This window comes from Labrus mixtus, chromosome 17 (assembly GCF_963584025.1).
Source record: "Labrus mixtus chromosome 17, fLabMix1.1, whole genome shotgun sequence".
In the NCBI taxonomy this organism is placed as follows: domain Eukaryota; kingdom Metazoa; phylum Chordata; class Actinopteri; order Labriformes; family Labridae; genus Labrus; species Labrus mixtus.
Genome location: NC_083628.1, coordinates 6,300,282 through 6,327,048, shown reverse-complemented (window position 1 = coordinate 6,327,048; position 26,767 = coordinate 6,300,282). Strand labels below are relative to the sequence as shown.

The 26,767-nt window shown below is 41.7% G+C and overlaps 3 protein-coding genes across 5 annotated transcripts; 1 reads left to right on the top strand and 2 right to left on the bottom strand.

The window, feature by feature from the left end:
- Positions 1 to 764: 764 nt before the first annotated feature.
- Positions 765 to 12,909, bottom strand: LOC132991912 (PH and SEC7 domain-containing protein 3). 3 transcript variants are annotated; one of them, XM_061060901.1, is made up of 16 exons: positions 12,478 to 12,909; positions 10,004 to 10,673; positions 9,657 to 9,738; positions 8,997 to 9,483; positions 7,919 to 8,884; positions 6,056 to 6,136; positions 5,803 to 5,915; positions 5,643 to 5,701; positions 5,453 to 5,542; positions 5,326 to 5,369; positions 5,063 to 5,235; positions 3,566 to 3,636; positions 3,308 to 3,453; positions 3,072 to 3,216; positions 2,095 to 2,241; positions 765 to 2,011 (listed from the first exon to the last, which is right to left on the bottom strand). In XM_061060901.1, exons 2-16 carry the CDS (start codon positions 10,520 to 10,522, stop codon positions 1,724 to 1,726), a joined length of 3,411 nt encoding a protein of 1,136 aa, XP_060916884.1. In that variant the 5' UTR covers positions 10,523 to 10,673; positions 12,478 to 12,909; the 3' UTR covers positions 765 to 1,723. The 3 variants fall into 3 exon arrangements, with proteins under 3 accessions (XP_060916884.1, XP_060916886.1, XP_060916885.1); XM_061060903.1 differs by lacking the exon at positions 12,478 to 12,909 and adding an exon at positions 12,038 to 12,059; XM_061060902.1 differs by lacking the exon at positions 12,478 to 12,909 and adding an exon at positions 11,050 to 11,209.
- Positions 12,910 to 14,974: 2,065 nt separating this feature from the next.
- LOC132992299 (oocyte zinc finger protein XlCOF6-like) lies at positions 14,975 to 19,683 on the top strand. Its single transcript, XM_061061530.1, has 2 exons — positions 14,975 to 15,234; positions 17,755 to 19,683. The coding sequence occupies exons 1-2, from the start codon at positions 15,036 to 15,038 to the stop codon at positions 19,296 to 19,298; spliced, it is 1,743 nt and encodes a 580-aa protein (XP_060917513.1). The 5' UTR covers positions 14,975 to 15,035; the 3' UTR covers positions 19,299 to 19,683.
- Positions 19,684 to 21,787: 2,104 nt separating this feature from the next.
- LOC132992570 (proteinase-activated receptor 3) lies at positions 21,788 to 23,116 on the bottom strand. Its single transcript, XM_061061975.1, has one exon. It carries the CDS (start codon positions 23,058 to 23,060, stop codon positions 22,173 to 22,175), a length of 888 nt encoding a protein of 295 aa, XP_060917958.1. The 5' UTR covers positions 23,061 to 23,116; the 3' UTR covers positions 21,788 to 22,172.
- Between the last annotated feature and the right edge of the window lie 3,651 nt (positions 23,117 to 26,767).

Here is a 26,767-nt window from a genome sequence, read left to right as displayed (position 1 = left end):
TTATTTCTGTCACTGAATGGAGACTGCTTCCATTCAGAGGAAGAAGTTGAGCATTATCACATTAAGTCAGCGCTTCAGAAGATGAGTCAGGGACTCCCGGGTTTTACCCGATTGTCCGTCCAGGTGGGAGAGTCTCAAATCAAATCGAGAACAAGGAGCTTCAGCTGTAATGATTCACCCATACAGCATGTTGTGCCCCTGTCTGTACTGTCTGTGCTCTTCATTGCATATCCTATAGTCATATCAAATTCCTATGTGTTTGTTTTTGTGTTTGTGTTTGTGTCTGTGTGTGTGGGGGTGTTTTGTGGTTTGGAGGGAGGGGGGCTGACTCCAGACATCCTGCCCTTATTGTTGACTGCCCCGGGTTGACCGCAGCTCAACATGTCAGGCTGAAAGAGAACAAAATGGAGCCCGTGCCACTGAGGCCCGATCCGATCACACACACAGACACACACACAGACACACACACACAAACATTGTGACGACGCCCACACACTCACACAAAAAAACAAACTCCCAGGTCTGCACCGCAACTTTTTTTTCCTCTTGAGGTGATACATAGGAGATCATTCGAATGAAGATCGCAGCATTGAAATATTTAAACATTCTTGATACTGTAAATGATTAAACTTGTCTAGAAATCCGGAGTGTTTGAATAAATAAATGACATCGATTTAAATGAGTTGATCAATCAACAACATTCACTGTGGCCTTCTGACTTTTTCCTTTTTTTAGATTTGAAACTGCGTAATTTCATCAAAACATTCTTTTAAACAAGACATTTTTTTCTCGTCTCACATGATAATAACAATAATTTCCTCCAGAGGTGACTCAGTTTAAAACTTTTTCTGTCTTGGGATTTTAATAATAAATTCAATTTTAGTTTTATGTGTTTGTATGATTGCAATCAAAAAACAGCCAAAGACATTCCTGTAATGCTTCGCTTACTTTGTTGAAACATTCGGCTTCTTTGTCCTGTTTGTATCTGACATACAGGTAACCATGGTAACATGGGTGAAATGTTGAAACTACTTTCTTTAAATAAAGAAACTAAATTAGAGCCCGTCACATTGAGACTTCAAACAGTTATTTGCTCATGCTGTTCGATTAAAGCAGGAGCAACGTTTTATTTTTTTTCCACAGAGAGAACAAAAACATGAATATGTTGGAAATAAACTTATATGAGAACAATAAGTGACAATAACATCATGTTACACTAACAGAACACAAGTCGAGGTTTTATACACATTAAAAACAATAAAAGTGCAATTAAGATTCTTCAAAACAGTTTAAAACTGACAGCACATCCTGAAGCCCCTCTATTCACTGAGATGAGCTGTGCTACAGCGCCCTCTAGTGGTTTGCATTTTAATTTTGTTCAATGTGAAACAAGAAATGAATTTCAATTCGTACCTTTTAAGCCCTAAAGAGACCAAAAGTCAACACAATAAAAGAAATAAATTAGGTCCAGATTTGAGTCATTCAACAAATGGATCAGTCCCTCTATCCTGACAGAGACTGAGAGCTCGGGATTCCCTGAGGTTGGTTTTCATAAAAAGTGCAAAAGACAAAATATGCAGAAACTTGCGAAACAAAATGACATCATGACAAGATTTAAGATCGCTTCATGAAACTGAACCCTGAAATTCTGTCAACTCATAGAAGATGTATAAATCTGCTTTTTCAAAGGGTCTTTATTGGGTCGTGTTACCTCTTGAGTCTTTCAAGATTCTTTATTCCATCTGGGAATTATGGTCCTGCGATAAGTCCGTCTCTCTGAAATGTTGCGCCTTACTTTGATCATGGTGGGAGGAGGCGTCTCTATCTCCAGGGAGGGGCTGGAGTAGGACTTTTTCAGGGTGCCGCTCTCCTCGTGGCCCTCACCGACAAGGTCTGCACACACAGCTTTATCAAATGAGTTCAGGTCTGCTGTGGTCATCACGCTGTCGTCGGCCGTCTTTGCTTTCTTCCAGGCCTCCAGCACCTGGATGTAGATCTCATAGCGGCACATCTGTGACACATTCAAACAAGACACAGGGAGTCACTTAAGGGTCCTTTTTTCGCACAGACGTCGACTCGCAGCACGTTTCTCACCTCGTGATGCAGGTACTCTGCTCTGACTCGATGCTCCTCCAGCTCCTTGGCTCTGGCTTTCTTTCCCTCTGGAAGGTTTTGCTGCTGGCACGTCAGGTCCGTCTTGAAGGACTCGAGCATTTTTGCATGCGACTGCATCTGACTCTCCTGCCATGAAATAAAGAGGAACAGATTTCATGCAAATCCTTTTAATGCAAATCCTTCTAAATGATGAGGTGTGAAGGATGTGGTTTTAAGGTGAAGGATATGAAATGTTTCCCCATTTGATCATTTCCTTTGCTGTATTTCAAAGATGCAATTTAACTGCATTTTTAATGAATTTTCATAGATGAGGAAGTGATCATACAAACAAGTGCATTCAAGTTTTCAAAGAAGGACCAACATATCCATTATTCCTTTACAACACAACAGTGGACTTCACAAACATTTAAATTCACCTTCTCTCAAAACGCGGTAGCTTGAAGGCTTCTCAGAGTTTATCAAATCTATCTATAGCTCGCTTTAGCAAAGTAAGACATGACAGTTTGAGCATTTACACTTATTCAGTGTTTTCACATGTAGACACAAGTTAAAATGACCTGTTCAAAAAAATACAAAACGAGAAGGTTTTAATGTTTGTTTCTGATATAAAAGACAAAAAGCAAATGGTTATAATTGCGCTCTTGCAATCTGATATAGAATAGAACTGTTACTGCTCGTTATTTTAAAAGGAGCAGTACTTTGTAATTGAGGTTGGATCCAGTGTAAGTATTCTGTGTCTTACATAGCAATACATGAACTAGATTAAAGCGCCTTAAAAAAACAAGAATCAGATGAATAATAGAGCAGGTTTGCTGATAATCTTCTAGTTGAATTTAAAACCTTTTCATCGTTGTGCATTTTAGAACCAAAATATGTAAAAACACATTAATGAATATAAATTCCTCCTGGTATTTTTATACTATTAATGTCACACAGACAGAGAAGAAGCAATGTACCAGAGTGTGTGCAGAGTGTGAGGCGGGGAGGAGCGGCCTGCAGAACCTCCTCTGAGAGCCGACAGCAGCGGGGAACGGAGGCGAGGAGTGAAGGGCCGACACCAGGTTGATGCGGCTGATCCAAGAATTCATCTCTGCTCTGGATCTGAGAGGAGAAAAACAAACGATGTCGATGGAGTCTTTCACTAAAAAAAAACATAAACACACTCAAACACGCTGGTTGTGCTGCGACTCACGACGCCTGAAAGAGGAACACCCTCCAGTCGGCCGTCTGCAGGCGGAGGACGTGTGGCTTCTTGGTGTAGTCGGCGGCCTGCTCGGCCAGAGAGTGGTGCATGCTCACCACCTCCTCATTGATCATCTGATCCCCCCTGTAATCATCCTGACTCACACAAAGACAGGACATCACAGCACTGATAAACACAACATTCTTCATAGAAAGTAGAATCATAAGTTGTATTTTTTGATAATGGGGCATGCTGTTGGTTACTTACCTTCTGTAAATAAAGGACCATTCCTCTCAACACTCCATAGAAAGTCTTCCAGCCTCTCTTCCCCCACGGAGCTGAAGAGACATTCAGCAGGTTTTAGAAGTTTAGTCAGCGCTCATATCGAAGCTGTTTACTTTAGAAATGAAACTCAATTTAACCCAAACCGAGATGTAAAAGCAGTATTCCTCCATTCTTACATCAATGCAGGGCCGAGGTTACAAAGTGCGTCAAGAAGAGTCCAAGAAGGATCCAAACTTTAATCAGTAGACACGATCGGTCTTTTATTTTTCAACGATTGCTAAATTAGAGTGATTGCTGTTAACCATGTTACCAAACAACAATTATAAAACATACAGTGGTCTGCTAAAGTTTAGTGCAATTATTAAAAATGCAACATTTAATGGTGATGAACTTAAAGCTGCTTCTGAAACAGACTGAAGCTGATGGCAAAGCCTCTGTATGGCTGAGACATCAGTGACAACCCTGATGATTTCTTTTTTGTATTTTTGAACGCCTGTAACCTCTGCAGCGGGGCAGCTGTGAGACTTAAAGTGACGTACATCAGGCTGCAGAAACAGCCTTTTATATTTTCCACAGCTAATATCCATCATGAGCGAAACATTTTAATGTAACAGGAAAACTGGGTGAGATTTTAAATTTTATAACACCACTTACACATGCAGTGTACGGGTCAAAATCAGCATAGATATAAGATAAGATTCGTAATAACTATTATGTTATTTAAATTCCAATAATTTAAACATTTAGACATTTTTCAACAATGCCATAACTCTCTTTCATTTACGTGTTTTCAGAGTTATGCATAGTAGTGATAATATGTTAAAAATAGTAATTTTTTTCACCTTTTCAACAAAAATCTGGTCTTATTTTAACCGGTTTTGGACGATACATTCTCAGTATTTGATGTTGCTAGGTTAGTGTTAGAAAAAGGAGGTAGTTATACGCATATCACACAAGTGCAGGGCGATGCAAAAAACAGCAGAATGAGGAAGAAGACAGGCCTGCACTTTTTGGAAAACAAAGAAGACCTTTGGTCGAAACGTTGTGATTGTGATGAATTAAAACTTTTTGTCACTGGGTTGTTTTCCATACAGGATACTTAACCCCCTCATGACATTGAATCTGTTGTTTTTAGTTTTACAAAATGTCACATGGACTGAATCCAGACGAGCCTGTCCCTGTTTATACCCTTATATCTGTGTGTTTATGTCTGTGTGTTTATATCGCCTTGTATCTGTGGGGTGGCTGTTGCTCAGTTGGCAGAGTCATCGCCTATCAACCCGGAAGGTCGAGGGTTCAATCCCCAGCTGAGCAATGTCTGACGTGTCCTTGGGCAAGACACTTAACCCCGCATTGCTCCCGCTGCTTCAGTGGCGGTGTATGACTGGATTAGTGTTGTACTTACTCTCTGATGTACCTCGCTTTGGATAAAAGCGTCTGCTAAGTGAATTGTAACATTTGTGTCTGCGTGTCACTCACTGCGTTTGCCATCAATGTCGGCGTGGAGCTTTCTCTGCAGGAATCCCTGTTTGACCACATTGGCTGTTTTGTTGTGAGGAACATCCTGGAAGGGGTTTGACTTTGAGCGCAGCTGGGCGTCTTCTCCCGCATCTTCTTCCATTAATATGGAGCTCTTCAACTCCTCTTCATCACTTCAACATGCAAACACAGAGAGTTAGGGATCAGGCTTTATAAGAGAAGGACGTATAATCAAGAAGGAATCAAAGCAGGAGTCCACTTACACAGCCCACTCCAGCGGTTCACTCTTTATGGAGTTGTAAAGACTCTATAAACAAAGAGGACAATGATCAGTAATCACTCTAAACGCTTTGACTTTGCTTTCTGCGGGCAAATAAGTGTCAGTGTTACTTTCAAGAGATCCTTGCTGAAGTTTTCTCCCTCGTTCATCTCATCCAGGTTGCACACAAACTTAGAAGAGGACATGGATTTTCCTACGTTCTGTCAACACACACACACAAAAGAAAAATGCTCATAAAGATTTTCTTATAACAGTCTGTAATATCAGAACAAAACCTTTACAGTCATAAAGGTATGTCACCTGTCCATGCAAGTCAGTGTTGAGAAGCATCAGAGCACATGTGAGAGCCAACACAGCACCTGGGGATAGATAAAAGCATGCATCAAGTACATGTGAGCCCTCTCGGCTGTATTTCTGAGATGACAAAAAAAAAAAAAAAAACATTCCGACAGGGGCTCACCTGAGGAGGAGAAGGAGTCCGGGTTGCTCTCATGGAAGCGGCATGCGAAGTGCTGCAGCACACGCTCCCTCTCCTGAGTCTCTCCTATCAGAATCACCACTTTCAGGAAAGACCTGAGACAGAGAGAGAGAGAGAGAGAGAGAGAGAGAGAGAGAGCGAGAGAAACCAAAAAGAAATTCAAATAAAGATCACACGAGGTTTAATGAGCGTTTTCTTCAAGTGGCATACCAAGCTCCGCCTTGATAATTCTCACCTCAGGGCATGATCAAGAGTTTGCCCGGTGAAGTCAAAGTATTTAAGGTATTCCTCCCCGACAGCTCGACTGAAGTCATTACTACACAGAGAGAAAAAAAATACATTAGTATAACAAGAGTTTTAATTAAACTATCACAATCTCTTGACTCAATATGTTGATGTCAATAAAGGGAAACTGATGAGGGGATGTGACTATTTGTACTAATTTGCAACATTTCATCTTCACAGGCAAAGGAGGAAGATGTGGTCTGGATATATGAAGGTGTTGAAACAAAGACTATGTTTTGTTTATTGGTTGCCGAGATACTCCTGATGACATCACAAGGTTTTTTTTTTCCACTGTCTTAAAAAACATCCTCCAGAAGACACTGACAGCTCGTTTCATCACAGAGCAGACCTCGATATGATTACTGAATACAGCCTCATCGAGGTCAATCGAAATACTGAGAATAGAATAATTAGAAGCTGCACATGTGGAAGGACTGGCACAATTCTTCTCAGCTGACCTTATTCAGTCTTTGAGGAGGTGGATGATCTGTATCTGTGTCATGTCAAAATAAACATTTAGGACACAGTGTTTGCCCTAGGTTTACAGCTTTTGGGGAGGTGCGGGCAGACGGACGCCGACACAAACACTTGAAGGAATCTTGGTGTTCATGCGTTACTTTTAATGACAGCTGTCCTGTTCTATCAGAAAGGTATCCTTAAATGACTTCTTTCCCTGATTTCCGACTCTATCCACTATCCCATCTCTACAATAAAGGCACAAAAAGCCCAAAATTAAATCTTAAAAAAAAAAAATAATAATAAACTTGACCTTAATATAATGGTAGGGGAAACACAGGGACATATATATATATATAGAGAGAGATATATATATGTACTGTACAGTATATGCAGGTGAGTCATTGCCCTGATTCCTGAATATGATATTTGACATGTTGGTCTAGAGCTGATGGTCTTCTTTTTACAATTTTTTGTCACTTGATTCATCTTTATTCAGGTGGCAGATAGTCTGCATGCACTGTTCAGTTAGTAAAAACTGTAAAAAGCCAATTGAACTTTCTTTTGTGCTCTTGAAATTGTGCTGATTTCAGATTGTCCATGAAATATTTTGCTGTTCAGATGTTCAAAAACTGGAGAAGTTGTTTGTTATTTGTTGTGTTGACGTATGTTTCAAAGCCTAGACAAAATACAAGACTGTTTATTTCAATTTAAAGCTCCCATGAGGAGTTTTTAGCTGATTATGGAACAAACTGAAATGCATGTTGTTTCCTCTTTGAGAACTAAAAAGGCAAATAAGACTATAAGAACAAAGTTCAACTATTTCTGCCTGAAACCACTGCCGGTGGTAGGTGTCAGAAGATGGAAATGACACAACGCTTCTTGACGAGTGACACATTTCACTGTTAAAACACATTAGGGAGGGTAAAAACACTAGTTAGACATGTACAGGACAAGATCAACAAAGAGATACCACTTGGTCCACAGCTTTAAAAACCAGATATTGAAGGAATTGTGGGAAAATGATCAAAAAAAGAAAGAAAATGAAGGTCTAAAAATTTGATTGTAAAAGTTCATTCTCCATTTTTTGTCTTTTTTACTCTTTGAAAATGTATACAAAGAGCTCTGATTCTTTAATCTATGTTGTCTAGTTGGTCGTATGCATGACCTTAAAGTCATCATTGTATTCATATTGTATCAGTACACACTATCCATACATACTATCACTATGACTGAATGTGTTATTAATGACAGAAAGCTACACCTGCACCTCAGAGCTCAGCTGCAGAGCTCGAAACAGCATCACCACACAGTTAGAAGAACAGTAAAGGTAAAAGTAAATATAGAATGTGCTTACTCTTTGTCAATGTGCTTCACCACCTCGACACGCTGGAACCCGTCCAACTTAAACAGCCTATCAGCGAGGCGGCAGGCCGCCTCTCTGTCCACCTCCCCTCCGTTCATATGAGGCTTGGATTGCACTCCATTTGAAGCAAATGTCTGCACGTTTTCATCCTTTACATCGTCCTCTTCCTCAGCCTGATGTGACATCTCAGCCTGTTTGTCCTCCTGAGTGAACTCTGCCTCTGCTCTCTGCTGCGTGACCTCGCTATCAGGCGTCAGCTGCTCTGTTATTTCAGACGCGTCTGTCTTCTCGGGCTGCACGTGCTGCTCGCCGGTCCCTCGCTGCTCATTCTGCTCCGACGGCTCCGTCTGTTCCTGCTGCTCTGCTGCGCCGGGGTCTTCAGCTTCAGTGCTAAATATCTGCTCTGACAGAGTCGACTCCTGCGGCAGGTCTGCTTTTTCAGTCTGGGTTGACACTTCTTCTAATTCCATCTGCTCCAGACGTTGACTTAACTGGTCCTCGGAGTGTTGCTCCTCTGCTTGGCTCTGCTCCTTCCCTTCAGTCACCTCGAGCTGCTCACTGTGTCCAGGCTGCTGTGGCATCTCTACGTCCTGTGAAGTCATTCTCCCACAATCTTGATGTTCCAAACAACTTGTCTCCTGTAGTTTTTCAGTCAGCTCCAGTATCTCCTTGGAGTCCTCCTCTACCCTCTCTGCATTATCTGCTGCATGCATCTGCGGTTCTTCTATGTTGTTCACAGCCTCTGACTGATCAGGCTCCACGTTCTGATCCACATTTTGGCACATTTTTAGCTCTTCAGTCAGTCCTGTGGAGCCGTCTCCTGGTATCTCTGGGTCCTCTTCAGTCCCGGAGTGCCTATTTTCCTCCGATAGCTCCGTCTGTGTCAGATCTAATCGCTCATCTGGGCTTATAGTTTGTCCGGTTTCATCAGTTTGCTGTAGCTCTGCAGGGACCTCCCTACAGATGAAATAACAAAAGCAGTTATTATATAACGTCAAGAAAGATTGCAAAATGATATCATGATGTGAACACATTTCCTCTTCCCCTTTGTGAAGTCCATGATACTTACGCGTGACTCAGACAACATGCAGCTTCTGCCTTTTCACTTTCCTCAGTCCAGGTAATCCTCACACCCTTTTCTTCTTCCACTTCCTCGCCTCCTTCTCCGTCCTCTTCCTCGGCCTCAACACCATTCGCTGATGCTTGCTCTTCCTCGACGTCTCCCTCTCTCGTCAGCAGGACCCCGGGCTCCTCCTGTTCCTCTTCTAGCTGTAAATCCACAAAACCTTCCGCCTCGTCTTCTGAGCCCTCGATCTCCTCAAGAGCATCGATCAGTTCTAAAGACGCGGCTGGCTCCGAGCCTTCTGACTGACCCCCCTCCTCCTCTTGATCTTTTTCTTCTTCTTCTTCTTCTTCTTCTTCTTCTTCTTCTTCTTCTTCTTCTTCTTCTTCTTCTTCTTCTTCTTCTTCTTCTTCTTCTTCTTCTTCTTCTTCTTCTTCTTCTTCTTCTTCTTCTTCTTCTTCTGAGTCTGTCCTCAGAGAGTCTGGGAAACTTTCTAGAAGGTAAACGTGTTTGCTGTTAAAATCTCAACTCATTTCTAACATGCCGCCAGTAATAAACAAACATTCAAAATACAAATCATGAGGTTCTAAAGTCAAATTGAGCAACGAATGGAAAAACACGGTCATTTCACACCTTGTTAAACGTCTCGTTCTGAATAACACGTACCGTTGCTACTGCCTGACAGCTCTCGTGTTGAGTCTTCCTCTTCCTGTGTCGTCGGCTCTTGCACATCTGCGGCATCACATGGCTGAAAGTTGCAACACAAACCACCGATCATGACGTTGACATAGCAAGAAGACATTGTGATCGTCAGTGGGCACTCTGAGCTTCTTCTGACTAACATTGTGTCCACCCTAGTCTTCCAATACCTGATCAATCTACTGCATGAACCCAAACATGTCTCTCTTAAAAGATTGACATGGTTGTAAGGTTAGGTTGTAAATTAAAACAGAAAAGGGATAAAAAAAAAAAAAACAGACAAAATTCTAAATGATGGCAGCATGACTACTTACCGGCAAGTTGTTTCCGTTCAGCTCTAAATCCGAGTTCAGAAGCCCAGAATCAAATCCCTCTTCTTCCTCTCTGAGAATGTCATCATTTATGTCTTCTGATGGGTGAGGCGACGGGGAAGTGGCGCCTACACTCGTCACTATAACAGAGTCCAGCTCATTGGCCAAGCTGCTGTGAATCAGGAGCGGGGGCGTCTCTGCAGAGGAGTCCGGCATGTCCCACTGCACTGTGGCAAAGGACAGCGGGGGGCTGGTGCAGGTCATGGGGCGCACCGGCGGCCATATTATTTGCTCCCAGGGCTCTGCCTCGTCTGGAGTGTCAGTGCCAGCGCGTGGGGAGAGGCTGCGCTGATCTTTCTCTGGTTCCTGGTTCATTTGAACCTCTTCATCGACCCACACAATGCCCTCCTGTTCTCCATTGACGTGCTGGCGGTCTATAGCGGTCCACAAGTCCTGTTCAGGCTCCTGATGGACTGAATTTGTAACATCTGGCAGAGAGGAGAACAGGTTTTCCTCCTCCATCAGTCAAGTCCTTCGTCGAGGGGACAGATTCTGGAGCTGTAAATGTTGTCTCGCTTATAACACGGCCTCCTCTGCTGTTAGAAGGACGATCATTTTGTAAAATCCTTTCAGTGTGAGAGCCTGAAGCAGGTTACAAACGCTCGTCACACATCTGTAGGATTGAAAAAAAAGCATGTTCATTTTCAAATAATCAAACCTTTATCCATGATAAGAAGCAAGACAAAAGAAAAATCCTCCCTGGAATACAAATGCAAAACTGTTCAGTTAAAGTTCATGAACTATTTGAATGCCACACAGATAAGAAAAAAAAACTTTTTGGGGAACCTCCAAGAGGAACATCAGATGAGCTCAGAGACAAAAAAAAGTCATTCATATGACTCTACTATATTTGGCTGTAGTACGAAAGTGATTTCTTTAAAGTGGCTTTGTATTTTTTTCCGTAAATCTGTAAAAAACCAGTTTGAGAGAAACCCAAAACTCCAATGTGTAACAACAACACTGAAATAAACAGAATACTAAACACTCACCACCTGAAAGCAGAAATGATCCAGTTTGGAGAAGGGTTGTGTTTCTATTTGAGACGGTAGTTCTCTTCTTTTTTTTTTTTCTTTTTTTTTAACTTCCTGGTGTGGCATTACAGATTTGCAGTGCAGCAGGCTTTAAATGACATGTAAAGCCAGTTTGTACTTCCTGGCCACAGACACAAAGTAAGCCGAGCAAGAGAGAGCGAGCGAGAGAGAAAGAGATAGAGGTTTTTGTGCGGATTAGCCATGGTGGTGGGTGGAGTTGAGGGTCTGTTTCTGGCGAGCATTTGAACAGTGGCTGTTTATCATTTTATCAGCACGCTGCACTCTGACTCTGGGTTAAGGATAAAACTGTGAAAGAGTTCAAGCTTCAGCTCCATGTTGTCAACACAAACCAAGGGCATCTCTCCTGATAACATCAATGCCAGTGACAGAACACCAGCAGCAGAACATCATCACGGCTTAAATATCACACCTTGTAGCTTATTATTATTTGTCGCCTTTTACTTCTCCTCTTCTCTTTATATGTATGGCTCTACTTTTCTGTCTGCCTGCAATGATTCTTGTCGTGCAATCCACATCCGGGACAGACCCTGACCACATATCCTGTGTGGGTGCTCACTTCTCAGTTCCTGTCAGGGTGCAATAAGTGCTACAGTACATGCACGAGAGTTAACTCAGATTAACCAAGAGGATCAACTGTAAATGAATTATACCCTATTTGAAACTTTAAATGTAGAGCTACTTCATTGAAACTTTAGATTCTGAAGCAGTTTTGTCTCTTTTTATTTTTTTTTTATGTTTACACATGACAAATCGACTCATTAATTTACTGATTTCTTTAAACAATTTCGTCCATTGTCATATTTTACAGTCTTGATTACGATCCCTATAGCTGCTCTTTTGATTACACATAAAGTGTTTCAAACGATAACAATGTTAATCCTCTGTACGCGGTGTGATCGTTGTTAGGATTGTTGAATATAACAACCTGAGAAATCTGCAGATGGTTGCAGAAATACGTATGTAAAAAAAAAAAAAGCTTAAACAGGATAAATCAGGATATTTCAAACCACACATTGAAGTAGTCGATTGCAAAATACTGGGAGAAGTTGCCTACAATGCATAATGTAAATACAGAACATCACAACCTTGAGTATGTGTTACCACGATGCTAAAAGAGAAGTACAGATGTAAAATAAAAAAAACATCCCAGGGAGGATAAAATAGAAAGAGCAAAGCACGAAGTGAAAGCTGTGAAAAGATGTTGTAAATGTGTGAACATAGTTTGTCTGAGGAGGATAAACACTACCTGGTATGTAATTCATGACCACTAGTGAACATGGCAAAGACATAATTGGAACATTTTTTAAAACCACAAAAAAAAAACTGCAAAAGGAATTAGGAGGAATCTCTGGAAGCATGACTTACCCCTCCAGGCTCTTTAAGGCAACATCATATGATCAGCCAGCGTGTGAGGTTTTAAGTCAAGTCTTGTGGGAGGGAAAGACACACCACTGTGTCTTACTGGGTTTAAACCGCTGTCAGAGAGCTGTGCCTTCAGAGGCAGTTATGCACACACGCACACAAGCATACAAATAACCCTCAGTTGATTATGTCTGAACCTGCTGCACACACAAACAAGCCTCACATCCGCTCTTTTGAAGCCGAGCAGGGTTTTAGTCTGTGGTGTTGCATAAAGATGCAGACAAGTCACAAGTCCAAGTCTGGAGCGGGTCCTCCGCCTTCTTCATTGTGCTTTGAATAGATCAAGAGCAGACTTCCGTCTCCGAGAGGCTGTGGGAAAGAAAAGGGTACAAATTCAAGGGACAGACAGAAAGAGAAGGCGGCTAAACGGCTACAGAGAGGAGGAAAGGCACAGTGTGATTGGCAGATGACTCAGAAGGTCAGAGACACCTGAGAGGCCTCAGTCCACGCCCACAAGCCTGCAAGGCATGTAAGCATACACATACAGGTCAGGTGAGGGGAGTGGCTCAGCTTCATTCCTGAGAATGACAGCAGGAATGATGTGGTAAAAACCAGATGGTATGAAGATTCAATATCTCATCAGCTACACTGGCATTAGTTGTGCCTTTTACGATTGGTTTACTGGCCCAGTGTCTGGATTGTGGGCAGAAAAGCCAGACATGTTGTTTTTTTTTTAAAGGCTTTCCTTTAAGCAGTATTTTAAAAACTACTTCTGGTATACTAAAAAAATCTTTTGTTTTATTTTCTTTGGATATTTTCCAAAGATTTGTCTCTCATTGTTTCAACCAATTATGAATGCAGAAATAGTTGGCATTGCTGACATCTTTGCTTAATTATACAAAGAATGGACATCAAATGCAACATCATAATAAGCTCTATCAAGTGTTGCATTAAGCAGATGCATCAACATTTTTACTTTTGCATTTGCATTTTAGTTTGCATCTTCACTTAGAATAAGTAGATTTGCTTACTTTATTGCAGTGACCTTAGCTCGGTGGTTCCCAAACTTTTTCTGCCTTCCCCCCTTTTGCAGATGAAAATATATCACTGTCACTCACGCTCTGTGCTAACAAATTCCTATACTAACAATAAACATTGGATGCAAAAAGTACAGAATAGCACTTCGGTGTGACAACAAACTGTAAAAAGACACTTTAAAGTTGAGGGCAAATACTGTAAAATGAAACTTCCATATTTGAGCAGAATCATTTTCAGCCTTATTATTTATATTATTATATTTACCTGTAAGTCCTCTCATAGAAATGTGGCATGTTTTTAGCAGTGAAAAACTGCATTGTTTTTGTTAAGCGTTGCAGGGCCCCCCCTGTCATTACTCTCAGGATCCATTAGGGGTCCCGCACTCCACTTTGGGGATCACTTAGCTTTAGAACACGACTTATAAGATGGTTTCTATACTGATTAGAGCTCTCAAGAACTGCCCTCAATGTTGTGCTTTGCCTCTGGTCACTTCCTGTCAGCACCTGTGTGACTCAAAGCTGATTGTTTGCTCTTACTGACATTGTTCCCTTTTTTCTAGATCCTTGCTTGTGTTGTTCTTACTCTCTGATGTACGTCGCTTTGGATAAAAGCGTCTGCTAAGTGAATTGTACAATTGTAGAACAGGGGCGGGCAACTGGCGGTCCGGGGGCCACATGCAACCCTAAACGTGGCCCTCAGGTCATTTTTTACACATCAATTAATTGGAAAACATTTAGAAAACATGACAAAATCTGCCATGAAATCATGAAAATCAGAAATACGTCCATAGTAATATTTGACAACTGGTATATGTTGAGATAAATTTGAGACGTAATTGACCGTAATTGTTTTTGCATACTACAATTTGGCCCCTCTGGCAGTGAGAGTTAAATGAATGTGGCCCCTCGCTGTTAGAATATTAGCACATTAGCTTGAAGAAACCAAGTCAGTTTAAATTATCAACGCAACCACTTTTGTAAAATAACCATCATTCCTAATGAACATACAGAAATAGCAACATAAGCTATATTATAAAGTTAATATTAGCTTAATAAGGTGACATTAAAAGGCTAAGTAGGCAGTATAGTTAGCATGATAATGATATTAAAATATGAGCATTACCTAGTATTTATGAGCGTCCTTCAAGTTGTAGTGACTAAGCTGCTTGCTACTGGTTGTTGTACCTGATTAAGTAGTAACTTGTAGTTTCTTTGGTATTAGTAGTTTTGAAGTATTGCTTTTAGTTTTGCAGCAAATTCTTATTATTTAAACACTTTTTTATCTCCATGGTAACTTCTCCGTGACGTGTCTTGATGTTTCACACACTGTCGTTACTCCGCCGCGCCGCAGGGGGCGCTGCAGTGCTGTGAGCCTCTCGTGTCCGCACGTCACTCTCCTGCGACTTGTCTCTTGCTTTGTTTGTTCCGCACACGGCAGCAGTGGCGCACACACACACATACCCACTTTCTCTCCCCCCCCCCCCCCCACACCCCCCCCTGCAAATATTTTCGGCTCGATCTATCATGGCCAAGTCAAGCGATCTGAAAAGCTTCCTCCAGTCCTCACTGAACGAGATCTTTAAAGCGACTGTGAGTGACATCCTGGATTCAGTGGACCGGACCCTGTCTGAGTACCAGGGCACAATCCGCAGGATCGAGTCCGAAAACGAGGGCCTGAAGCAGCTGCTGTTTGCACAGAAGAGCACGGAGTCTGCCAGCAGAGGTAAAGAGTGTTTAAATGATGGAGGATGTGTGTTTGAATGTGGAGCTGCAGGGCCGCCACTCACCTTTTGTTCTGCTTTGTCAGCAAATCGTGCTGCTGTGTGTGAGGTGTGTGTTTACCTTGACAAAGTGTGTGTGTGTTACTTACTGCTGCAGCTGCAAATTCAACGTGTGTGCCACTGCCGACCCAACATAGTCAGATTTTTATTGTCAGAAGAAATTGCTCTGCAGAAACAAAAAGAAGACTGAACAAATAAAAATCTCTGGAAGAAACAAAGCTGTGATGAGAGTTGAGGACTTGTTGAAGTTACTGGATGCAGCTAAGCAGCATGCAAGTTAAAGAGCTGTTTGACCAGGTAGTTATTTAATAAAAAAAACTGAGTTAATTGAGAACAAAGCCTGAATCAGATCATTTTTTTGGAGGGGACAGTGTCATGTTTACCAAAGATCTTCAAGCCTGTATTTTCTCTGAAAACAAACAAACTTACATCAGCTGCTAAGGATTTCTTTGAATCAGTAAAAGACCTGAAAATAGATTCTGAATCTGAACATTTGACTGTGTGTCATTTGAATAGATGATAGACAACCTGCATAACTTGCTTGTCTGGATTCTGTTTGTTTGTTTTTTTTTGCTTTAATAATAGTAGAAAGTGTTTCACTGTCGCCTCATATTATACTTTTAAATAATCGATTCAACTCTAGGATTAGTAGGAACTGAAAAAGTGGATGTTGAAAATCCCTTAATGTGTAGATTATTGTTGTTGTTGTTGTTGTTGTTTGGTGGGCTTTTTAAAGAGTTGATCTTTATAAATACAATTGCCTTCAATTTTCTAGACCACCATTCAAACATAAAGTGCTTTACAAAGTGAAAACTAAAACATTTATATTAAGAGCATAATAGAACAGAATTACTTTATTGATCCCAAACTGGGAAATTGTGGCGTTACAGCAGCAGGTTATCCAAACACACAATATGAGTAAAAAACACAATGTTAGCAAATCTAAACATAATATAATATTAAATACAAAGTAAATAAGCACTAAAAATATCAAAACTAAGAATGTGAATATATACAACCAGGATTTAACTAAGCATTACTAGTCTTAAATATGAAGATTAAATGTAAATGTGCAAAAACAGAGTTTTAAATGGACAGTATTGGAGCCGTGGATTGATATAATTGTCTTGGTGGTATTTATTTAAGGTTGAGGTAGTCTGTTATATATTGGTGTTTTGGGTTATTGATTATTATATCATTTATTAGGATTGTGTTGAGTGGGGGGGATGTCGGGTCACATGGTTACGGGCGGAGATGTGTTGATTTAACTCACCTGTTCACTTTTTCTTCTCAGTGGAAGAGAGAGGGGGGGGCGAGCTGGGTTGCCGTATCTTTCGTTGACCGCTATTGTTTCTAGTTCACTGTGATTATGAGTTAATGCACGTTATTGTAAGTTAAGTTGATTCTCTTTTTTACATTAATAAAAAAAAGTCAAACTTATTCTTACGTATCACAGTATTCTTTTGAAAGCGCGTCGGACAAACATATCAGGCCCAACCTCAGCCTCTCAGCGGCTTCATATTCAGGAAAGCCCCTACAGACAGTATTGACATAAGTTAAAGTGCATGAGTGTAGACATATTATAAGCAGAAACTATTCAATATAACGGCGAGTAGACAGACAAATGAAGTGAACATGTAAATTGAACATGTGCAGAACAGATTACAGTAAGGAGAGACAGATATTATCATGATGACAGTTCTCTGAGCTGTTGTACAGAGTTATGGCCTTCGGTGAGAAGGATTTCCTGTATCTGTCCTCGTGACGGCGGAGTTGGATCAGTCTGTTGGAGAAGCTGCTCCGCTGTTTGTCCAGTAGGGGTGTGCAGAGGGTGATCAGGGTTATCCATAATGGATAACAGTTTGTTCAGAGTCCTCCTCTCTGTCACCGCTACAATAGAGTCCAGCTTGCAGCCTGTCACAGAGCACGCCTTCTTAATGAGTCATGTAAAAAGTCACAGACATTTGATGACTACTTTTAGGACCGATACTGTGCTGACCGACTTCTCAGTCAATATGACAGATGATGCTGTGATTTGGATTTCTATTAATATCTATAAAATGTGGTTTCTTTTTTTTTTAGTCATTATGAATGTATTGCTCTGTCTACTTTGTGTTCACCTTCCTTTAAAAACTCTACGATAAAACACCCTAAATAAAGAGCTAAATGTTGAAAGATGATGTCATATAAGAGCAGATGTCACTTTGTATCATCTGCATGTGTAAATAAGCAAAATAAGGGGAGGATAAGGTTTTGTGTTTGCTGCTTGTTCTGCTTCACAAAGTGTCTGTAATAGTTCATAATAGTATTCAGAGTGTTCTGCTTCCACAGTTATCGTTCATTAATTAGTGTTACATTATTTCTGTTATATTCATTTAAAGAAAGCTTGAATTTAAGTAAATGGCTCTTAAGCAGGCTGTACCAAGTTGTTCATTTTTGTGTTTTTTTTTTAATGTTTGCAGATGCTCATGAACAAGATGCCACTGACCACGTTTCGGCCTCAGAATGGAACAACCCATCCGTCAACCCCGGCCAGGGTTTGTTCAAGGTGTCCATATGCAGCAGTGACAAGAAGAGCTTCAGGAGGAAGAAGAGGGACAAGGTGAAGGAGGGCATTCCCGCCGCCTGCTTACCGCCGCAGATCAATAACACACCAGAAAGACAATGTGTGACTACTGCGGAGGCGTGCGTCTCCGCCGGCGACATGGTCTCTCTGAAAACGGAGCCCGGCCTGGAGGAGAGCGGCGCTATCGACCTCTCCCAGCCGTCGGCGCTTCTCAATCTGACAGTGAAGCCGATTAAAAACGAGAGCGCCGAGGTGAGCTGCGACGCTTATGCGCCTCTGCTGCCACCTGCAGGCCTCGACCGAGACGGCGAAGTTAAAGTCACTGTGGTTTCTGACAGCTGCATGCAGGATGAACAGCTCGTTAAGACTGAAGAAGAAGAAGAAGAAGAGCAGAACGGGGTGTTGCAGTACGGGGACGATGTCTCTCGTCAAGAGTTGACGTGTGCGTCAGGATATTTCCCTAACCCAGAGGGAGCGAGCGGACAGGCTGGAGTTGCGAATCCTCGTGGAAACAAGTCACCAGCTGTTGCGGACGGTGACGTTTTGGACGTCCGCGACAAGTTTTTGCGATGCACCGCCTGTCCCAAAACATTCAGCCGACCGAACGCGCTGAAAGTCCACCTCAGGACTCACACCGGCGAGAAAGCCCACACCTGCTGCTACTGCGGCAAGCGCTTCGGTCGCGCCGATCTCCTCAAATCCCACAAGAGAACGCACACGGGGGAGAGGCCGTACAGCTGCAACCTGTGCAGCAAAACGTACCCGCATCCCAGCCAGCTCCGGATACACAAGCGCATCCACACCGGAGAGAAGCCGTACTCCTGCACGCATTGCGGGAAGTGCTTCAACGAGCACAACCAACTCAAAGTCCACCTGAGGACTCACACCGGGGAGAGGCCGTACAGTTGCCAGGAGTGCGGGAAAACCTTCAGCAACGCGGGAAACCTAAGAATACACGAGAGGATCCACACGGGCGAGAAGCCGTACTGCTGCTCTCAGTGCGGGAAAAGATTCAACGGCTTGGGCGACCTGAAAACGCACTACAGGATTCACACCGGCGAGCGGCCCTACAGCTGCAAGCTCTGCAACAAGACCTTCAGCCAGACGGGCCACCTCACCATACACATGCGGATGCACACGGGGGAGAGGCCGTACAGCTGCGGCGAGTGCGGCAAGACGTTCACGGTGGCCAGCAGCCTCAAACTGCACCAGAGGACTCACACGGGCGAGAAGGAGTACAGCTGCTCGTACTGCAGCAAGAGCTTCAGCAGGTTGGGGCACCTGAAGAGACACGAGCTGGTCCACACCAAAGAGAAGGTGTACCTCTGCAGCGAGTGTGGGAAGACCTACACCGACCATTCGGCGCTGAAGAAGCACCTGAAGTTACACGCGGCGAAGGAGCAGAAGAGTTTGAGCGAGGAAGGAACCAGCGAGGCCTAAATGAACCCCCGCTGACTTTTAGCAACAGAGAGAAACGAGAACCAAATTCTCTTAGACGCCCCGGAAAAGAACGGCTGTATCTTGAAAGTACAGAGCTTTCCGACTCATCCCGCTGTGAGAGATGTTCGGACACTACTTCTTCCTAGACTTGAATATACACGGTGATGCAGAGTAACCCTCTGATACCAGTGTGATGGAAACAATACTCATAATAACGATGACAAATCTGAAAATCCTGACACTTTGCTAACTTTAGCAAACTCTACTTTCCTCTACTAAAATTTCTTAGAATAATTTTTTTGGCTGCTCTGAAACAGTAGACGTCAAAGGATAACTAGATTATTATTGTTGCATAGGCTTAGTGAAGATCAAACAAGCTGATTGATGTATAAAAGGCATTTACACTTTTCAAAAAAAAAAAAAAAAACTCCAATCTAGCAGCCTGAATATCAGCTGTTGCAGCGGGGGGGGGGGGGGGATTGTTGGCGCATTAAACGCTTACAGTTTTTAGTCAAACTGTACACTACATATGTGTATTGCATTGTCTTAACTAAGCTGGTTTGAAGTAGTGCTGTTATGATTTGAATTGTGTGTGCTGTGATTGAACAACCAAAAAAAGCTGCCACGTGGACCTTGAGTTAAGATGAAGCTGTTAACTGCTGTTTCAGGCAGTTCGATTGTGTGTCAGACTTCAAGAATGAACTCGGAGGCTAAAAGCTGTTTGTGATGTTTGTGGTACAGTGAAATACACTGCTGTCTAATCTCTGCCGTTTGAGTAAGTCCAAATATTTATCTACGCTGTATGATTCTGCGTGTGAGGAGTTACAGACTGATAACTGGCACCCTAAAAGAAACAAAATGTTGATTGTTTGTCTAATGGAAATGTTGATTTTTAACGGTCCAGCTAAAGCAAGAAAAGGAGTTCCTGAAAGTCCAGGTCCTGACCTCTGTGTGGAGAAATAAAAATCTCCACATGGGCCAGTAGGAAATAACAGTATAGCTGTTTAATACATACTGAAATGCTTTTTACACACATTTAGAAACATGTAGTAGGAGGGTTGGCGTTAGTAATGTGTGTGAAATAAGTGATTAAATGGGGAGAATTATTAATATATTGCTGTATATAGCTTGAGATATACAGGCAGCATCTGATACAATGAACTGACATGAATGTATTTCTTTCAAATGTTAATGAAAATCCTGTTACTGCACATGTTCAGTATTGATTGACCAGCTTTCAGTAGTAAATGAATTATCGTTAGTGAGCCATGCTGATCAAGCCACTTATCGTAGGTATTTTAGGGCTCCTTGTTAAGTCTATTAACATGAACACACGGGAGTAAATTGTCATTTTAATCATGGCAGCGCTGCTATTTGTTGTGCCAACTGGTTTTAACACATATAAAGCAATGTGAGTGTTCGCCGATAAGAATTTATTAATCCTTTTTCCTGTGAGGTTTGTGTCTAAATTAAAGAGAAATGTTAACCAGAGTGGAGTTTGTATCTTTTATTCACATTCATAGGAATTTATTTTCTTGTATGGAAGAAAAAGTCTTCAAATGTTCAAAAATACTAAGATATTCTTTTTGTACTTTTTATTTTATAATATTATGCAAAACTCAGAAAAATACACTGAAACAAAACATGGAAATGAGCGTAACTTGGATGAGTTTACTTTTCCCCCACAAAATCATATAAAATCATAAAAGCACCTTTATCACCTTTATATACTGCTGTTTATTTATCAGTTACAAAGAAGTGACGCTCGAGTGATTGTGATGTGAGGACTTTTGAGAAGACTAATTTCCATACAAACGGTTAATACAGGGTTACCTCAATGTGAAAGGTAATTCCCCTCACAGCGATACTATGCAGATGTAAAATAAGTTTCCCTTCTCCAGAACAAATGTGCTCAAAACTTAGACTTTTTGGACTTCTCCTGGACTACACTTTAAATGTTCAGCTTATCTAAACTATGAAAACATTTCCCATCATACATCAGGTGATCGCTCCTTAACCATATTTGTGATTACGTGCCCTCGTCTCGACTAAAATTTCCCCAATTCAATGGAGACCAATACATTTTTATACATGTAAAAGATTTTCTTTTTTTTAAATGTTCCTTGGATACAATCGAGCCGATTTCAGACCAAAACTGTCATTTAAATTATTCAGCAAATCATAACGTGACAAATCTCACCATCTCTTGCATTTCTATTTTGCTACAACCTCCAGTGTTGAAAAATAACGCCAAAGAGGAAAAGAAAAAAAGTGCAGTTCCTCGAGCGTCCACACGAGGCTAGCTCCAAAAGTCAAGGAAACCCCATTAACACCCATGTTAAAAAAAAAACAATTTCCACAGCAGAAATAAACGCCCTGGTACAAAATATGTTTTTGGTCTCAATGGCTTATTTCCATATTATACACGGGATGATTTTTTTTTTTACAACTTATCAGATTTTATGAAAGCTAAGCGTTATCTATAAAAAAATAAAAATAAAAGGGGCGTGGCTCAGTTGACTGACAGGTGGCCACGTTGTAGCTGTTTGCCAGGAGGCTTAAGACCCGCCTTAACTCTACCTCTTGACCTGTAATGAGGGGTTAGGTGGAGATAGCGTTTCCATTATGGCTACCACCATTGTTTGGTTTAAAAACGCCTCTTCAGAGACCAATGGGTGACGCCACTGAGACGTCACATATTTTAAACAGCCTATTGATACTTCTGCGAACCCCTGTTCACAGTGGACCCAGGCCCCTAATTGAAGAAATAATAAAAACATTGTTTCGATAACCAGAAACAGGATTAAGCAACAACAACAGTGCATTCATATTGAACTGTAAACAGCAGATAAAAGAAGACAAACTAATGTGTCTCTATGGGATTGGGTTGTTGCCACTCTGGCAGCAGTTGACGCTCCACGGCAGCTTCTCCTTGGACAGGTAGAGCAACGGCTGGATGCTGCTGCTGAAGTCCATCAAACCGAACGCGACGTAGTGAATGTAACAGCGAAACACGTCTGGAGAGAAGTACTGCTGGAAAGGGAATAGAGCCACAGGCGGGAAGTAGTTGAACACAATGATAGCGAGGATGATGAGGACCATCTTGAACGCTCTCTTCTTCACCGGGTGCATCTCGTCTCTGCCGGGCCCGGACTGCCGCAGCACCCACAGGATCGCGATGTTGCAGAACACCATGAAGGCGAACGCCGCCAGAATCATCCACGTGAAGACCTGCTCGAAGTTGGCGATGTTGCCCACACATTTGGCTGCGGCGTAGGCCAGAGTGATTAACCAGGCCACCAGGGCCAGGACCGCCCGGTGCCGCCGGTCCTTGAGCTCAGTGAAGGTGATGGGGTGAACCACCGCCATGTAGCGGTCCAGGCAGATGCAGGAGAGGAAGAGCGGCGAGGCGTCCTTAATGCCGTAGAAGAAGCGCAGGACGTACCAGGTGCTGCTGGTGGTGAGGAAGACGATGTTTGCCAGTTCGAGGGGAGGGATGAGACAGAAGAAGACGTCCAGGATCGCCAGGTGGATGATGAAGATGTCCGAGGTGGAGGAGTCGCCCTTGTTCTTGTGGATGAGCCAGAGGACCATGAGGTTGGCTGGAATGCCCATGAACATGTTGATGAACTGCAGGCCTAGGTACCAAATGAGCACGGCAGGCATGTCTTTGCAGCCTTCATACACCGTCTTCTCCCTGCTGGTGTAGTTCGGTCTGTGAGAGAAGAAGAGCAGGGACGAGTTGATGTATGAAACCTCCATGATGTCTGGATCAGGAGGGAAGTCTTCGGAAGACACCAGCAGGAGGAACAGAGATCTGAAACATAAACAAAACAGATCCGAATAACAAATCAGGCTCAGCTTTTTACAGATGATGTGTTGGAATGCAAAGGAACTGGACTCTGATGTCTGAAGTTTTCTGATTTGCATCGTTAGTATCATCAACTAACACTTCAGCGGGAGAAAAGTCAATGCAGGGAGCAAAAAAAAAAAAACGTCTCAACGCAATTCGCAATAATGCAATTTTGAAGCCCATCAGCAGTCATTGAACATAAGCTTGCATCAATTATAAACAGAATTTGAATTTGATACCCAGGGAGGGAGAAGGATGTGTTTGCATAAAACACCGGAAAACACAAAGTTCCCCATTACCAGCCTAGCAGAGAACATCTATACTTGAATCAAACTCAATCAAAAAGCACTAACGCTGCTTACTTACTGAAGACACTCATAGACAAAGAGGTCAATGTGTACAAAAATCACATCATAAGATGATTATAGGTTCAGAAAGACTCAAATGTGTTTTCCTTTTCCTCCAAAATACTGGATCATTTCAAACCAAACTATCACTTCCCCTTTTTCTTCTCACAGTCTGCATCCCTCCCTCCCTCCCTCCCTAACAAAATATCTGTTGCTGTTGTATATCACTATGTTAAAGCGTTCATTTTAAGGATTGCTTGTCGTAAACTATGTCACACATGACAGTTCAACCTGAGTAAAAGGAGCATTTTCTACCAATACCATATCAACTGTAGATCACAAAACAATATAATCACATACCCATTACTATCACCAACCCCACATACAGATGAAATACTGTGTTCAAATTCTACATGTTGCATATTATCAGAAACACTGTGGATGAGGAGGTTCTGTGAAATGTGACTTTTATTAAACAAGTACAAATGTAGGAGCGGAAGTCAATCTTCACAGCTTCACTTCACATGACATTTAAAATGACATACTTCCCCGAAAATAAAAATCAACACGTTGTAATGAAACTGTTCACGGTAATTTAAGTCTTTGGCATTCAAATAGTAATAAAAAAAAACAAACAGATAACAGACTGGATACAATTGCAAAAAAGAAGGGTTGATAATGTGATATTAGAATACATTTCAACCTTCATCATTAGCTTCATTTTTTTTTTTTGCCACAATATTTGTATTACATTTAGCACCATGAAATACAGCTCTATATAATATACTGACACAGAACCAATAAAATAAATAACCAAACAGGTCAAAAAAACAAACAAAAATATTTCTCTTCTATATACTGTAAAGGAAGCGTGTGTATCTGTTAAAGATTTAGAGAATAGATGGTGTTTAAAGGAAATCCTTAGCTCTCATAAGCTTGATTTAATGTCAGAATAAAAGCTGTTACTTTAAGACTTTATGTGCAGGCCACCAAAAAAACTATAAAGAGCCGTTCAAAATGTAAATTATAACTATGTAGCTTCTTACCTTTAACTAGTACCAAATCAACTGATGAAGAGATCTACTTCCAGGTATCACCGTTAGAAGGACTCTTTCCCTCTACACACGCTCTCATGTAAAAAAGAGCGGTGTTGACCACACACCAACAACATGACATGTTGAATGTGGTTTAATGGAAACCTATTTGCATGTGCCTCCATATGTTTCCACAGAATCAACCGGCAGCACATATCACTATCTCTGTAACTAAGGGTGACATGTCAATGTGCAACCTGACAGTAAAGAGAGCCTCGTCTGCTGCAGAACATTCAATCTAATGAATTTAACTGTAAGAGGATATTGCTTCTGTTAAAACAAAAAAAAAACAAAAAAAAAAGCAATAAAGTCTGGAGAACACTCTCCAAAGAGATTATAAATGTATGTGAAATTTGAATTCAAAGGGCAGGAGTGCCAATTCCAAAATCACACTCACCTGCTCAAAGGGAGAACTGCAGCACCGTCCTGGTGTCCCCACTCTCCATCTGATCCTCGTGGCTCCTGTGCACACCAGTTCCAATGTGAGCTCAAACTGAACCCCCACCTTAAAATGCATTTAATGGAAACATATTTTAGAAGATGACCCAACACATCAGGGATCCTGCTCCAGTCTAAACATCCAATCACAGCGCTCAGGCAAGGGTGTGATCTCCCTCTGGATGCCATGATGTCTTATTTGGCCCTTGTACCTCCATCAAATATTTAAATGTTACAAATTTAAACAATCGTAAAATAACGATAATGATGAATTGTATGACAGTGATTTTGCAGGAAATTAAATTAGGAAAAAATTAAGAGATTCGTGTGGAGGGAGGACAAGTTGTGGCAAGCCATCATCCATTCACACCGATTGGCAATGATGCAACAAAGTGATGGTGCCTGACGGAAAATCTTCGGTAAACAACTGATGCAACAGTCCAGAAAATCACTTCTGATTCAATTCAGTGTAACAATATGTAATGTGTTACACGAGGGTGACACTTTACGAGGAGCGATGTCCGTCAGGTTGGTTGGTGCTGCACCAGTACTTGCAGGTCACCTCATGACATTTACAACACTCGCAGAATGCTGTTTAATAGTTTGTTGCGTCTGAAAAGGCCTCGGTATCAAAAGTCCTTTAAGTGTAAATAAAGTTATGTTGCATTGGAGTGTTTTTCTGTGTTTGAACAGCTTGACTGCTGAAACTCGACCCAGCTTTGTTTACCTGTGTGTGTGTTTTTGTGTCTCTCTGAACTTGTTTGTGTTGGTGTCAGGTTCACAGGAGAAGTGTGTCCCTCTCCTAAAAGGTAGAAGATTCTCACAGGTTTGTCAAATTCTGCATCTAAGTAGAAACACACACGGCAGCAACACACAGCTGAATCCGTCTGTACATATGGGGCCGTTTCAAGAATCAATGGAGTTATTCATCATCACTGAAGAAGAAGAAAATAAAGAAGAACAACAACAACACTGTTATTGATTAATGCTACTCAAACATAGGCTGAAATATACACACATGCACAAACAGGATCCTATATGGACATGCACTAATGGAGCGATGTCAGAGTGAGGGGGCTGCACATGAAAGAGCGCCCGAGCAGTTTGGGGTTTAGTGCTTTCCTCAAGAGCACTGATCCAGCTCTCCGGACCAATTTCAAGATTTGGTCAGCGGCAGGACTTGAACCGCGCTCCCAACCCAAGTCCCTACAGACTGAGCTACTGCTATGATATCTATGACATGAGCATGATATCTACGATGATATATTCAGCTATGCATATCAGAGCTGCAAAAAGGCTTTTTGGCTTTTTTATTTCATGTCCCAAAATCCTACTTTAAAACTCAAATTTAAGGTTAACACAAAGATAACGATCGAAAGGCTTCTAGTGTCAGACTCCATGTATATCCATCAACACAGAGAAGGTCAAAACCTCCAAGAAATGGAACTATTTGTTAAACACTTGGACGTGAAGGGGGACTTTAAAAATGCTTTATTGCATATTAAATATTACAACATATTGGTGACCAAAATAGAGGTATATTTCTGAAGTATTAAATCAAGCTTTATCCGTGAAAAAGCATTAAAGTTGTCGGATAAATATATTCATGTGTGCTTTTCCTCGACTTTTCCACTGCGCCAACTCTGACAAGTTTCCAGTCAGACTCCTCATTAAAAGCCGAGCACAGCTAATCACATCTGAGGGTGAAATGCAAATGTGACTCATGAATTACATCAG